Source organism: Bos grunniens, chromosome 3 (assembly GCF_055505025.1).
Source record: "Bos grunniens cultivar Pamir isolate PY7600 chromosome 3, Bosgru_T2T1.0, whole genome shotgun sequence".
NCBI classification, from domain to species: Eukaryota; Metazoa; Chordata; class Mammalia; order Artiodactyla; family Bovidae; genus Bos; species Bos grunniens.
Genome location: NC_141167.1, coordinates 26,333,054 through 26,349,233, shown reverse-complemented (window position 1 = coordinate 26,349,233; position 16,180 = coordinate 26,333,054). Strand labels below are relative to the sequence as shown.

The following is a 16,180-nucleotide window of genomic DNA, read 5'->3' as shown; positions in this document are numbered from 1 at the left end:
CTCCAGGTGATCTTCCCGACCCAGGGACTGAACCCTCATCTCTTGCATCTCCTGCATTGGCAGGCAGTTTCTTTGCCACTATGCCACCTGTAATTTCATATGAGACTAAAAAAGCTGGGAAAGTATAAAAGAAGTCAGATTATAACTCTGAATGCTAAGACAGGTCTTTAGTGATGAGTCATGAAAAATCATTAAGGATTAAGAGGCAAGGGAATCTGATTTGGACAGAATCTACTGAATAACAAGGGATGAAATGAATGGGGAGAAGAGCAGACATTAAACAGTAAATTGTGAGAGGTCATGAAGACCTCAGTTGCAGTGGTGATGGTACAAGAGGGAGAAGGCAGAGGTGCCATTCCACTCTACCGAGAAACTTTTAAAATCTGAACACATCATTCTCACTTTTAAGAAAACTGTGATCTGGAAAAATAATAAATGTTAAAGCATCAAGAACTAATTAATAAGGTAATATATGATTTCCAGATAAATATTACACAGAAAAAGTACTGTACTGGAAGAAATCAAGAGAGGGGAAAAATAAAAGTGGAAGCTTTATTAAAGAGGTTGGAGTTGATTTGCACCTCAATGAAAAGGTAGAACTTTAAGAGGACAGGGATAAAATCTCACAAACAATTTGATTAATAAGAGTAAGATATGTTAAACAATTTATTAAGAGTAAGATATGTGAGATACATTGAGGTAATTTTCGGCAAAATGGTAAACAAAACACTAGTACATTAAAAATAATAATACAAAAAAAACCCTTCAAAACCTCAATTACCTGAATGTAACTTCATAAAGATATCAAAAAAACAAGGTATTATTTATTACAGGTTCGAAAGCTTAAAAATAAGTATTTTCTTAGTCTCGATTTTTAAACGAGAGAAAGGAGAGACCACGCCTTAAAAAAAGAACTTTCAGTCAGTTTGAAAAATCCAAAATGTTATGTTTTGTTATTTGTGAAAGAAGTTCCTCAAGACATAACATAATCTGATAAACCCTCTTCATATTCTACATATATATTCTACATCTACAACCAGGATATGTACTCAAACCCATCTGACTCCAAAACCAGATACACTCAGTGCTGTATTATAATTTTTCTTCTGATTTCAAAATCTCAAATGTATTAATCACAAAGTGCAGGGCAGAAGTAAGAGATCAGTAAATCTCAAACTACTGAACATAAACTGATGCAAAACTGAGAGACAGCACTTTGTGCAAATATATACCTATTCAGATAAAAATACAGTCACTGAATATTAACTTTTTAACAGAGTGAATTAACCTATGAGGAACGGGGGTCTTAGAGTGACTAGTGGTTTTTCAGTTAGTTCACTTACACCTTCCAAGGCTGGGCTATCTTACCTGGCCCTTTCCTCAGCCTTTCATGACTTATCTTCCCTCTAACAACCCTTATAAGACTGTCCTTGATGAGTAGATTTCTTTTGTATTCTTTTAAAAAATTCCTTCCTTAAAGAGTAGAAGGGATGTCAAATTTCTTGTTTTTTATCTTCTAATTCAAGAAAAGCTCTAACCTCTTATCTCACATTTCTTTAAGGACAAGGATTCACATTCTTTCTCATAAAACAAACATTTTGTTAAGATTACAAAGGGTTGAAAAAAATTACACTATTTTATTAATGATTATTTTAAACCAATTACTATATTTAGTATTATTGGGACTATATTTTTAGGATTGGTTTCTTAAAAATGACCCACAATAAAGGAAAAATGCACTAGGAATATGCATAATTTTTATAAGACATTCAACTGCACTTGCCTCAAAATAAATACATTAATTCATTTAAAGGAAATCCAGTTTTCAACCAGTAACAGTGCCTATTATGTCCCAGCACTATTCTAGGTACTTGGGAAACCACAATTTTTTTAAAAACTCCCTTTTCTTCATGGAGTTTATCACCAGCAGGAGAAACAGTTAATAATAAATAATGTTAGAAAATGATAAATGCTATGGGAAAATAACAGAACAGGGTAAGTTTAGCAGAGTGCTAAGGTAAGTGCAATTTTAAATGGGTGGTCAGAGAGGATTTAAGAAGCTGTCACAACTTGAGTAAAAACTTGAAGGGAAGGGAGTCAGCCATGATGATACCTGGGGGAAAAGTACTCAAGGCACAGAAATCAACCATGGCAAAGGTTCTGGTGTATCCTAGAACAAAGAGGCCAGAGAGGTTAAAGAGAAGCCAGCACGGGTAGAGTAGTAGTAGATATAAAGAGAGCTATGTATGCAGGCAGAGAGTATAGATCATGTAGGGTTTAGGGGACACTAAGGAATCTGGATTTTACTTTGAATGAAATGAGGATTCACAGAAAGTTTGGTAGAGTGTCATGATCTGTTTTACCAGAAACAATCTGGATGATAGATTAAATATAGATTAAAGGGAGAGCAAGGGTGAATGCAGGGAGAACAGTGAGGAGGCTACAAAGAAACCCAGGAGAGAAATATGTATTTTCCATAAACTTGACCACAGTTTGTTTATGCTTACTTTCAAGCATAAATAGATAAAACAAATCTCAGATCCTGCTAATAGGAAATAACTGGATCTTACTGAAGTTTATTATAGAGCTCTTGGCATATACATGTACACACATCTTTTAACTACTCACTGCAGAATACCAAATGTGTTCCTTTACAATCGGTTATTCTCTGAATTTTTAAAATATCCTTTTGTAGCTGAAACTATTCTTTAAAGAAATAAGCCAGTATTTCTATAGCTATCAATTATATACTATTTTTGAAGAAAAAATAAGTTACTTCTGTTCATTCAAAGTATAAATTATTTATCTTGGATTGGTGTTTCTCAGACTATGTGAATTTTACATTCTTAACACATTTTACATTCCTAAAACATTTCAGTTCCTTCAGGTAAGACAAATTTCTACAAAAGTTTCTATTTTTATACAACTTTCTTTAAGAAATTACTTTCTTCAAATTGATACCAAAGTTGCCTATCAATGTCTGGGTTGTTCATTTCAGGAAAAGGCAACCATGAAAAACTCCCATTGTCACAAATAACATGTTTCAAAAAGACGTTCCTACATGATACCAAAAAAACCCTCTATTATCTTATCCTCCTGGAAAAGGCAAATATTGAATACAATCTCCATAAATTCTAAATAAGTTATTCTTAACAATGTATAAGATATACATGTATTTAAGAGAAAGAGTACAATAAGTTGAAGGTATTTTACTTGCTTAGAAGAGGACTAAGGAATACAGGAGATTTTGAAATAAAAACTCATACCTCTAAAAAATGTTTTTCATGAAATGGAAATAAGCACATTGTCCTATAACATTTATGAAGGAAATCAAGAGTGAAATTTGAAGGAAAGTAAGAGTCAAAGAATTTACTTGCTTCAAAGACTCAGGAAAGCACTTAGATTTGGTTTGGATTTTTAAAGAGACTTCTCCTGTGACAATTCTTCGGAAGAAATGGGTGTGTAAACTTACATAACAATACTCCATTTAAATTCATTAATTCACTCAACATTTAAGTGTTTATGTGCCAGAAACTGCACTAAGCACTGGTGGTAGTCCCTGTTCTCAAGGGCTTAGAGTTTTCCCTTATTCCAGTTACTCAGCAGCTACTATGAAGCCAGATGTTGTGGATACAACAAACAGGAAACAGAGTTCCTACCTGCATTCAGCTTATACTGGAGGAGGAGGGAAATGCCTCAAGAATGAGACACACATCTAACTTAACAAGGACGACATATAAGTGTTATACGCGTTACTTTTGAAAGTGCGGACACTTCCTTCATGGGAGACACAAAGAAGGGAGTGATTGATTCAGGGAGAAAGGGAGGGGAATTTAGGAACTTCAGATACAGCTCAGCTGAGTCCTCAAAGAGGATTACACGCTCACCTGCTGACCTTGGGGGAAGGGTTGCCGAGAGAGCAACTGGAGCTAAGGCAGAGAGGTGTGAATAAGCTGTTGTGTTTGACAGGCCTGGAATATGAATGTGAGGGATAAATCATGGAGTCTTCTGTAAGCCACATGAAAAGACTGGACTTTACCAGCATATATGAAAGGCCCCTGATGGGTTATATTCAGAAAACCAGCATTTGTGATCAGGTTTTTCTGGTGTGGTGAGACACGGATTTACATAGGAATGAGAAAAGAATAACACTAGATAATGATGTCACCACATGAAACAACAAAGGAGACTGCCCAGTTAGAAAATTAAACCCCAATCAGGAAAAAAAATTAAGCCACTTAACTATCCAAGTACTTCTGGTAAAGTTTTTAATCAACATCTTGAAAAAGTAGAGGAAAGGTTTATACATGTATTATGGATTATAACGTCTACATATCTATTTTGAGTTTTCTAAAGAGGTCTTCAGCTCTTTACAAATCGTGTAAGGACATCTGGAGCTGCTGATTGCTGTACAAAAAGAAGTGAAGCTATTTAGAAGACAAGTCTTTGACACATAGGGAGAACCATGAGTAACAGAAGGTATTTCTCAAGTAAGGTTTAAAGGTTTCCAAAGTTCAAGATAATCAAGTTCTCTTAAATCAGCGCGTTTAAAAGGTGTGTCACAGGGGTGGAGCAAAAAGAGGAGGGGTTCAGAATTAAGACTGTTGTTGCTGTTCAGTCGCTAAGCTGCGTCCTACAATTAATATAAACACACACACACATATGTATGTATACCTATGTATGTAAAGAAGCAACTCCATGTTGCTGGAACCAAAATCACTACTTGAAAATCTCCCAAGCACAGGAAGAAATGAACGCCTACTAAATTCAACGAATACAGACAGACTAGAGGGAGGAGAGGAGGATCACACTTCAAAGTATAAATGGGATGTATGTGTGGCGGGGGGGGTGGGGTGGAGTAGTGGGGGTAGGTTAACCACTTATCCAGAACCCATAATCCAGCCGGTGACGAGGAAATCATCTTCGAACCTCACAATTCACATATAAAGGCAAGAAAACATCACTTCCGAACTCCACAATCTAGCCACCAGTCACTGGTCAAGGGGATATAATCACACACTCGAATCCCAGAACTCAAGGACAGAACATCCCCACACTGCTCGAAGGGAGGTGAAGGATTCCGCCTATACTGACGACGGGAGCAATCACACTTAAACCCAGCCCTAAGGGGGTCAGTGCCTCTCAGGCCAGGTGTTGCCGAGGCCAGGGACAGTGACAGACAACCCCGAAGCCCCCACAATCTCCGCCAGAGCCGCCTCTACTCCTCGCACCCCCCTTCCCCAACACACACCCTCCCCTACCTGATATGGCGGCGGCGGCTCCTGATCCGGCTCCGTCCCCTCGCCAAAGCTGGCCCGGTCGGACTGAGACTCGTGAAGCAGGGAGATGTCATCCGAAGTGGGGGACTTGAGGCAGTTCCCCATCTTCTGGGGCTGGGGTGTGTGATCTGGGGGAGGAAGAAAGCAGTGGCGGGGTCGTTCGCACGCTCCGCGGTCAGCCTCGGTCAGCGAGGTGGGGTCGGGCGGCAGGCCGGGGTTCAGGCGGCAGCGGCTCCCCCGGCCCCCGGCGCCGCCGAAGGGCAGCTCATGCCAGTCCCTGGGGCTGAGGGCTTAAGGCTGGGCCGCGGGTTTCCCGGGGTCGCGGCGGTTGCCTCCTCTGAGGCGGCGGCAGTGGGGGGGGGGGGGGGGGCGGGGAGACGAAGCACTTCCCCACCCCGCCCCCCCGCGGGGCGGCGGCGGCCACGGAGCTGCTGGGCCTAATCCAGGTCAGGAGGGGGGGGCGCAGCCGTCGCGGCTCCCTCAGCTGCTGCCTCAGCTGCTGCTGCTGGCCCCGCCGACGCCGGAGCCGCAGCCGCGGGCCTCATCCTACTCCGCTTCGCAGCGGCGGCGGCGGCCAGAACGAGGCCAGCTGCGGCCCTGCGTCACGCCGCCGTGCGTGCCCTGGTCCCGCCCCCAGCGCTGGGAGGCGTGGGTAGCTCCGGCTGTGCTCCCGGCTCCTTTGCCACCCCCCAGCCCCTCCCCCGTCCCCAGCAGCTGTTTCTGGGGCTGCGTCAGTTTCTGCTTCCCTGACAGCCTGGGACGCGATTCTGATACCTCTTTCGGGTCTTCGGTTTCTCCCCACGCGAACTGCTCCCTCTTCGCTTGTCTCAGCTCTTACCTGTGCGTTATTTTGACAGTCTTCTCGCTACCTTCTGCCAAGTAATCTATTTTTAAACCCATATCTGAATGGATCACTCCCATGATTAAAATATTAAAGGGTCTATCCCTTCGGAATAAAGTCCAAACTCACTACCTCCCCAGTCACTTTCCAATCCTCCTACATCACGGTCAGAAGAATTCTTCTACCGATTATTCTGTTTATTTCTATTCTCAACACCATAGTACAAGCTACCATCATTTCTCTGCTGTAATACTTTGAACTATTTCCCCTGCGTTCGCCATTGCCCCCATTCAATTTACTATTTGTACAGTTATCTTTTTAAAATGTAAATCTGATCATGTCATTCCTGTAGGAGGAATTCAAGCCTTTTAAAACATTCATTAAAAACTTCCCAATACTGTTATGACTGAAGTATTAATTCTTAAATAATTTACTAATCTGGCTACCTCCCCAGTCTCATTTGTGGCCTTGTTCCCTCACATATTCTAAACTCTAGCATGTCTAAATAGTTTTCAGTTTTCAGTTAATCTAGAAAACTATTCCCTCTGGCTGAGGCCTTTACCCATAATGTTTCTCTGACATAAACTCACTTCTCCCCACTCCTGACCTTATACTTTCCATCAAACTATATCCCCACTTGTCCTTCCTGGACTCAACTTTGATTCTACTGGGAAGCCTGTCCTCTAACCCTCCTGTCTGGGTTAGTTACCTCCTCTGTGCTCACAGTCCCTGAGCACTCAGTTCCTGAGTCCCTGTGAGTCTGTCACAGCCAGATCAAGCTGAATCTGCCCCTCCTCTGTACCAGGCCTGGCACATTGCCTGAGGCAGAGTAGGCTTTCTTCTTAACTGAAATAACAAAGAGCTCAAGAGGCAATGTATGTAGAGGGAGGAAATAAGAAAGATGAGAATGTTCTAATATTCATTCATTCAACGAGAGGAAAAGAGGGTCTTGATTGTCTTTTTTTCATTCTTCATTTACTAATTTTTTTTCCACCAGACTCTATATTAGGCACTAAGGAAAGTGAAAGTGAAGTCGCTCAGTCCTGTCCCACTCTTTGCAAGCCCCATGGACAGTAGCCTGCACCAGGCTTCTCCGTCCATGGGATTTTCTAGGCAAGAGTACTGGAGTGGGTTGCCATTTCCTTCTCCAAGGCACTAAGGAAATCTGGCTTATTCTTGATGGAGCCCAGAATCCAGCTAGGAAGATATGTAAACAGTGAGGTCTTCTGCCACCCCCAGGACAGGTTTCTAGAGGGCACAGGAGGGAGTAATTAGAGCACTGGGTGAGGATCAGAAAGGATTCTTGGAAGTAGAACTGTGTAAAAATGGCACGTCCTAAGTGCTGTAACTTTGAAGTCCCTGTTCTATAAAATCACATATTTTATTTGAATACACTCATATCACACATTAAAGGTGATATTGCTATTTTGCTATTTTCCCTCTTTTCCAAGACTTACCTTTTTTCTTGTTAATGGCTCCCACCTGAATAGGTGTATCTGTAATGCCATGTTTGTTATCAGAATCTTTCACACATCCCCAAGAATCATTGCTTAATTCTGTGGCTTGAACAAATAAAATTATTGGATTATTTGGAAGGAAATTTTCAGATATTTTCCTCTTTTCTCTTATTGCCATTTTTCTGGTCCCCTCTGAACTGTTGTGACAACTTCTTAATGAAGCCCTTGCCTCGGCACCATCAATACATTCTCCACACTACTGCCACGAAAAATGTGATCAGTGAGCATTCACAGACTTGTGGCTCAGAAATTTGGCATGACATTAAGGCCTTGAACCATTTGGTCCCATCCTGATCTCCAATATGACTTTTTTTATTTTAAATTTATTTTTTAATTGAAGGATAATTGCTTTATAGAATTGTGTTGGTTTCTGTCAAACATCAACATGAATCAGCCATAGGTATACATGAGTCACCTCCCTCTTGAAACTCCCTCCCACTTCCTTCCCCATCCCACCTATATGACTCTTGACTCCAACCAGGCATCCTATACTCCAGCCACATCATAATACTTACCATGCCCTCAGTTTTCACTATGCTTTTCCACTTCTGATCCCTGCCATGCTGTTCCCTTTTGTTGAAATCCAACTATCTTTTAAGACTGTCCTTAGGTGCTACTTTCTTCATATAGCTGCCCTTGATTTCATTTAGTTGAAATATATGTAACAATATAAAATAAATGGGATCCATTACTATATTATATTATATACATCTATTTATGTGAATAGTTTAACATAATTTCTATGTATATACATAGATGTGTGTATATCTTAATATATATGTAAGAATGAATGAAATCATAACTTCCATTTATTAGCCTGAGTCTTGAAAGATTGATGTTAACATTCCTGTTTTACAGGAATAGAAATATGGCTTCACATGGCTACTCAGGGGGTAAAGCCAGTATTTAAATTATATACCAGTTGCCTCTATTAAGTTGGCAGAGGGAACTACGTCATTTTTCGTTCTGATAATCTTTCTCAGTGTATAAAAACAAGAGAATGGGAGAAGACTTATCTTCAATGCCTTTAGCATCCATGTCTACTTTTGTAAGGAAGTAGCTATTCAATGATCTTTCTTCCTAATCTAGTTTTAGAAGGGAACACTTGGGAAGTATCCTGTATACCAGAAAGGGTGATCTAATCACAAAACAATTTTAAATAAAAAAAGTAACCAACACTATTGAAGTGACAAAGACTCTTCTAAACCCAGCTCTAGTCAGGCTCCTCTAAGGCCTCAAGGCTCTAACTTTGGGCTTTGTGCTTGACCTACTTATTTCAGTTTTAGCAAGAATCTAGTTGAATTAGTTTAGCCAGAGTCCCCCTCCCTTAGTATCTGACCACCTTGGCCTGCCTTTAGCAGAAATCCTATCAATGTTTTTAGCCAGAATTCCCTTTTATCCCTCATGTTTCCTCTTTGTAATTTTCCATCCACTGTCTCCCACCCTGTTCCTTGCCTTTAAATTCCCACTTGTCCTTTTTGTATAATACAGAGTGAAGTCCAATTCTATACTGAGTCTTTTGTCTCCTATTGCAATAGGTACTGAATAAAATATGCCTTCACTGCTTTGTCTGATTCTTGTTTTCTCTGACTTCAGGATATCTAATGCAGAAGCAGATATGAAAATCTAGTATCTTCTGTTGAACCAGATTTTCTTTATATGTACTTTTTTTAGACCAGTTTTAGGTTCACACCAAAAAACTGAGCAGAAGGCACAGAGATTTACCATAACCCCCTGCCCCCATACATGCATAGCTTCCCCCATTATCAACACCCTGCACTAGACCAGCTTATTTGTTTATTTTTGGCTGCGCTGAGTCTTCATTGCTGCGAGTGTGCTTTCTCTAGTTGTAGTGAGTGGGGTCTTTCTAGTTATGGTGCATGGGCTTCTCCTTGCAGTGGCTTCTGTTGTTACACAGCACAAACTCTAGGTGAATGGGCTGAGTAGCTGTGGACCATGGGCTTAGTTACTCTGCAGCATGTGAAGCTTCCCAGACCAGGGATTGAACCCATGTTCCCTGCATTGGTGGGCAGATTCTTAACCACTGGACCACCAGGGAAGTCCCAAACATTTGTTAAACTGGTAAGCTATCACACAAAATGCTTGCTTATGTTAGGGTTCACTCATGGTGTTGTACATTCTGTGGGTTTAGACAAATATATAATTACGTGTATATACCGTTATAGCATCATACAGAATAGTTTCGCTGCCCTAAAACTCTTCTGTACTCAGCCTATTCATTCCTCCTTTGGCAACCACTGATGTCTGAGCAGTCTCCATGGTTTGATTTTTTTCAAAATGTCATATATTTAGAATCTTACAGCATGTAGTCTTTTCACATTGGCTTCTTTCACTTAAGTGAAAACTAAGATTCCTCTGTTTCTATTCATGCCTTGATGATTTCTTTTTATCACTGAATAATATTCCACTGTCTAGCTATCCCACAGTTTATTTATTCATTTATCCACTGAAGGACATTTTAGTTGCTTCCAAGTTTTGGCAATTATGGATAAATCTACTATAAACATCTGTGTATAGGAGTCTTTTTCCCAATTATTTTTATTGTAGTAAAATACACAACATAAAATTTACCACCTTAACCATTTTAAGTGTAAAGTTCAATGTTAAATGTGTTCATAATATTTTGCAACCGTCACCAGCATCCATCTCCAGAACACTTTTCATCTTGTAAAACCAAAACTATCCATTAAACAATAATTCTTCTTTTTCCCCTTCCCTCAGCTACTGACAACCACCATCCTACTTTCTGTCTCTGATTTTGACTGCTGTAAGTATTTTATATAAGTATAATCACACAGCATTTGTACTTTGTGACTGGGTTATTTCACTTAGCATAATGTCTTCAAGGTTCATCCTGGTATAGCATATTGTAGAATTTCCTTCTTTTTTAAAGCTGAATAATATTACATTGTATGTATGTATCACATTTTGCTTATCTATTCATTCATTGATGGACAATTGGGTTGCTTCCAGATTTTAGATGCTATAATCCTGCTGTGAACATGGATGTACAAATATCTTTTCAAGACCCTCATTTTAATTATTTGATTATACACCAAGAGTGAAATTGCTGGATCATATGGTAATTCTGTGTCTAATTTTTTGAGTAACTCAGACTGCTTTTCCACAGTAGCTGTACCATTTTACATTCCCTCAAACAATGTGTTTGCAGGTTTCTATGTGAACTTGTTTTCAAGTAATTTGGCTAATATCAAGGAGCACAGTTGCTGGATTATATGGTAAAAGTACGTTCAGTTTGTAAGACACTACCAAATTGTCTTCCAAAGTGGCTGTACCACCAGCAAAGAAGGAGTATTCCTATTGTTCCATATCCTCACCAGTTTTTGGTGTTGACAGTGTTTGGGTTTGGGTTTGGGCCATTTTAATAGGTATGTAGTAGTATCTCATTGTTTAATTCCCATTTCCCTGAAATTTTCCTTTCATGTGCTTATTTGCCATCTGTATATTTTAACTGGTGAGATGTTTGGCCCATTTTTTTTAAAAAAGGGGTCTTTTGCTGCTTCATAAAAATTTTAGAATCAGTTTTCTGATAACCTTAAAATAGCTTGCTGGAATTTTGATTGGGATTCATTGAATTGACAGATCAACTTGAGAAGAACTGACATCTGGACAACATTGAGTCTTCCTATCCATGAATGTGGATATCTCTCTATTCACTTAGATTTCATTATTCAGAATTTCATAGTTTTTCTCATATAGATCTGTATATATTCTATTAGGTATGTATCTAAGTATTTTGATACAGGAGACAGGGATCAAGACCATCCCCAAGAAAAAGAAATGCAAAAAAGCAAAATGGCTGTCTGAGGAGGCCTTACAAATAGCTGTGAAAAGAAGAGAAGCAAAAAGCAAAGGAGAAAAGGAAAGATATACGCATTTGAATGCAGAGTTCCAAAGAATAGCAAGGAGAGATAAGAAAGCCTTCCTCAGTGATCAATGCAAAGAAATAGAGGAAAACAATAGAATGGGAAAGACTAGAGATCTCTTCAAGAAAATTAGAGATACCAAGGGAACATTTTATGCAAAGATGGGCTCAATAAAGGACAGAAATGGTATGGACCTAACAGAAGCCGAAGATGTTAGGAAGAGGTGGCAAGAATACATAGAAGAACTAAACAAAAAAGATCTTCACGACCTAGACAATCACAATGGTGTGATCACTGACCTAGAGCCAGACATCCTGGAATGTGAAGTCAAGTGGGCCTTAGGAAGCAAGATTGCCAGGGGAAACTATCAATAACCTCAGATATGCATATGACACCACCCTTATGGCAGAAAGTGAAGAAGAACTAAAGAGCCTCTTGGTGAAAGTTAAAGAGGAGAGTGAAAAAGTTGGCTTAAAGCTCAACATTCAGAAAACTAAGATCATGGCATCCAGTTCTCTCACTTCATGGCAAATAGATGGGGAAACAGTGGAAACAGTGGCAGACTTCATTTTCTGGGGCTCCCAAATCACTGCAGATGGTGACTGCAGCCGTGAAATGAAAAGACACTTACTCCTTGGAAGGAAAGTTATGACCAACCTAGACAGCATATTGAGAAGCAGAGACACTACTTTGTCAACAAAGGTCTGTCTAGTCAAGGCTATGGTTTTTCCAGTAGTCATGTATGGATGTGAGAGTTGGACTGAAGAAAGCTGAGCGCCGAAGAATTGATGCTTTTGAACTGTGGTGTTGGAGAAGACTCTTGAGAATCCCTTAGACTGCAAGGAGATCCAACCAGTCCATCCTAAAGGAGATCAGTCCTGGGTGTTCATTGGAAGGATTGATGCTGAAGCTGAAACTCCAATACTTTGGCCACCTGATGTGAAGAGCTGACACATTGGAAAAGACCCTGATGCTGGAAAGATTGAGGGCAGGAGGAGAAGGGGACAACAGAGGATGAGATGGTTGGATGGCATCACCGACTCAATGGACATGAGTTTGGGTAAACTCCAGGAGCTGGTGATGGACAGGGAGACCTGGCGTGCTGCGGTTCATGGGGTTGCAAAGACACGACTGAGCGACTGAACTGAACTGAACTGAATGTAAGTGATATTGTATTTTTAATTTCAAACTTTACTTGTTCATTGCTGGTTATATAGAAAAGTAATTGATTGTTGTATATCAACACTGTATCCTCCAATGTTACTCCAGGAGGGGTCAATCTTACTATAATCACTTATTAGTTCCAGGAGGGGTTTTTGTTATTTCTGTTGATTCTTTTAGATTTTCTATAGAGATGATCATGTCTTCTATTAACAAAGTCAGCTTGATTCCCTCTTTCTCAACTTAAATAGCTTTCATTTTCTTTTCTTGTCTTACTGCATTAACTAGGACTTCCAGGACAATGCTGAATAGCAGTGGTAAGAGGGTACATCCTTTCTTTGTTGCTTATCTCAGTGGAAAATCTTACCAATGTTGGAATCTCCCCATTCAGTAAATGCTACTGTAGGTTTTTTGTAGTATTCTTTATACTATCAAGAAAGTTCTCCTCTAGTTCTAGTTTGCTGAGAGTATTTATCATGTATGAGTGTTGGATTTTTCCTTTCTTTCTTTTGAGTGTTGGATTTTTATCAAATAGTTTTTCTATATCTATTGATATGATCATGTGATTTTTCTTCTTTAGACTGTTAAGATTGTAATGTAATGGATTACATTAATTTATTTTTATTAATTGGGTTTTCCCTCATTCTTTTTTTAATTTAATTTTTGGTTGCATTGGGTCTCTGTTGCTGTCCCCGGGCTTTTTCTAGTTGCCATGAGCAGGGGCTACTCTTCATTGCAGTACACCAGCTTCTCAGTCGCGGTAGCTTCTCTTATTGCAGAGCACAGGCTCTAGGCATGCAGGTTTCAGTAGTTGAGGCATTCAGGTTTAGTAGTTGTGACTCATGGGACCTAGAACTTGGGGCTCAGTAGTTTTGGTACATCAATAGTTGTGGTTTGTGGGTTCTAGAGCGTGGGCTCTGTAGTTGTGGCACACAGGCTTAATTGCCCTGCAGCCTGCGGAATTTTCCTGGACCAGGAATTGAATCCATGCCCCCTGCATGGGCAGGCAGATTCTTATCCACTATACCACCAGGGAAGTCCACATTAATTGATTTTCAACTGTTGAATTAGCCTTGCATATGTGATAAATGTCACTCAGTATATAATTCTTTTTTATACATTGTTAAATTCTATTTACTAATATTTCATTGAGGAGTTTTTGCATCTGTGTTCATGAGCGCTATTGATCAGGTTTTTTTTTTCCGATAATGTCTTTCTCTGGTCTTGGTAATGAGAGTAAGGCTGGTCTCATAGGATGAGTTAGCATCTATTCTGCTGCTCTTCTGAAAAAGACTGAGAGAACTGGCATAATTTCTTTCTTAAGTGTTTATAAGAATTCAACAGTAAACCCATCTGAGCCTAGTGCTTTCTGTTTTGGAAGGTTATTAATTATTGATTAAATTTCTTTAATAGATATAGACCTATTCATATTGTCTATTTCTTTTTGTCTGAGTTTTGGCAGATTGCTTTTTTCAAGGAATTGGTTCATTTCATCCAGGTTATCAAATATGTGGGCATAGAGTTATTCATATTATTCTTTTATTATTCTGTAATGTCAATGAGATCTGTAGTGATGTCCCTTCTTTCATTTCTTATGTTAATAATTTGTGTCCTCTTTTTTTCTTTGTTAACCTGGCTTAGAGGTTTATTGATTTTATTGTTTTTTTTCAAAGAAACAGTTTTGGTTTCATTGATTTTCTTTATTGATTTCCGTTTTCAATTTCATTGATTTCTGCTCTTATTTTTATTATTTATTTTCTTTATTAACTTTGGATTTAATTTCCTCTTCTTTTTCTAGTTTCCTAATGTGGAAACTTAGGTGACTGATTTTAGATCTTTTTTCTTTCCTAATAGATGCATTAAATGCTCTAAATTTCCTTTTGAAATAGTGCTTTTGCTGCATCCCACAAATTTTGATGTTTGGTTTTCATTTTCATTTAGCTAAGAATATTGTTTAATTTATCTTGAGATTAATTAGGATTGTGTTATTTAATCAAAAAGTTCTTAGGGATTTTCTGTTATTGATTTCTAGTTTAATTCCACTGTGATCTGAGAGCAAATATTGTATGATTTCTTTTAAAATTTGTTGAGGTGTTTTCTAGCCCAGAGTGTGGTTTATCTTGCTGAATGTTTCATGTGGACTTGAATAGAATGTATATTCTGCTGGTTATTGGATAAAGTAGTCTATAGATACCCAGTATACCCATTTGATTGATGGTGTTGAGTTCAAATATGTGCTTACAAATTTTCTGCTAGTTGCCTTCATTTCTGACAAAGTGGAGCCAAATATTAAAGAGATATTGTAAAAATATAGAAGATTTTTCTTGGAATACTTATTTTTCATAAAAATATGTTATTATATTAACATGTAATGGAATTAATATTGTGATTTAAAGGGATTAAATACATATTTTATATTTCTCAGTTTTATTTTCTAACATGACAGACATGCTATATATAATTCATATAAACAGAAGCTCAATTAGGTCCTTAATAATTTTAAAAAGCATACAGTGGTCCTAAGATTAAAAGTCTGAGAATTGCTATTCTAAATCTTCCCCACTCAAGTATGTTCCATGGATTGCACTACCTAACTCACTTGGGAGCTTCTTAAAAATGCCAATTAAAAAAAAAGGAAAAAAGAAATGCAAACTTTCAGGCCCCACACAAGACTGAATAAATAAGAATGTACATTTTCATGATCCTTTGATGATTTAGATGCCCATTAAAGTTTGAGAAACACTGGTCTAGGGGTGTTAAAAAAAACTTCCTGACACTTGAGTTTTATAGAATGACTAGGAACAGCTGGGGAGGACTGATGACCAAGGACTCAGGAAGACAGGATAACATGGAGAAATAATAGTAGAGAGAAATGTTATGACATGCTGGGAAACTGCAAACAGAACATATCTAGATTTTTGACAACATTCTTTTTCAATTTTTAAAAATTGTGCTAAAATACTTGTAACATAAAATTTACCATCTTAATCATTTTTTGGTGTGTAGTTCAGTGGTTTTAGACACCACAATCCATTCCCATACCTCTTTTTATCCTGTAAAACTGAAACCCTATACCTACTAAACAATAATTCTCCAGTTATCACCATGAACCATGGTTCCAATTTCTCCATATCCTTGCCAGTATTAGTTGTTGTCTGTTTTTCTGATAGAAGCCATCCTAATGAGTGTGAGGTCATAACTCATTATAGTTTTTATTTACATTTTCCTAATGATCAGTGAGGAGAAGGCAATGGCACCCCACTCCAGTACTCTTGCTTGGAAAATCCGGTGGATGGAGAAGCCTGGTAGACTGCATTCCATGGGGTATCGAAGAGTCAGGCACGACTCAGCAACTTCACTTTCACTTTTCACTTTCGTGCATTGGAGAAGGAAATGGCAACCCACTCCAGTGTTCTTGCCTGGAGAATCCCAGGGACAGGGTAGCCTGTTGGGCTGCCGTCTATGGGGTCGCAC

General features: G+C 38.9%; 1 protein-coding gene across 1 annotated transcript in view; it reads right to left on the bottom strand.

The window, feature by feature from the left end:
* Positions 1-5,851, bottom strand: part of RNF11 (ring finger protein 11) — a 47,258-nt gene extending 41,407 nt beyond the window's left edge. Inside the window, exon 1 of the mRNA XM_086388251.1 lies at positions 5,262-5,851. Within this exon, the coding sequence (XP_086244377.1) occupies positions 5,262-5,384 (123 nt within the window). The 5' untranslated portion in view covers positions 5,385-5,851. The remainder of the gene's footprint in view (positions 1-5,261) is intronic.
* Between the last annotated feature and the right edge of the window lie 10,329 nt (positions 5,852-16,180).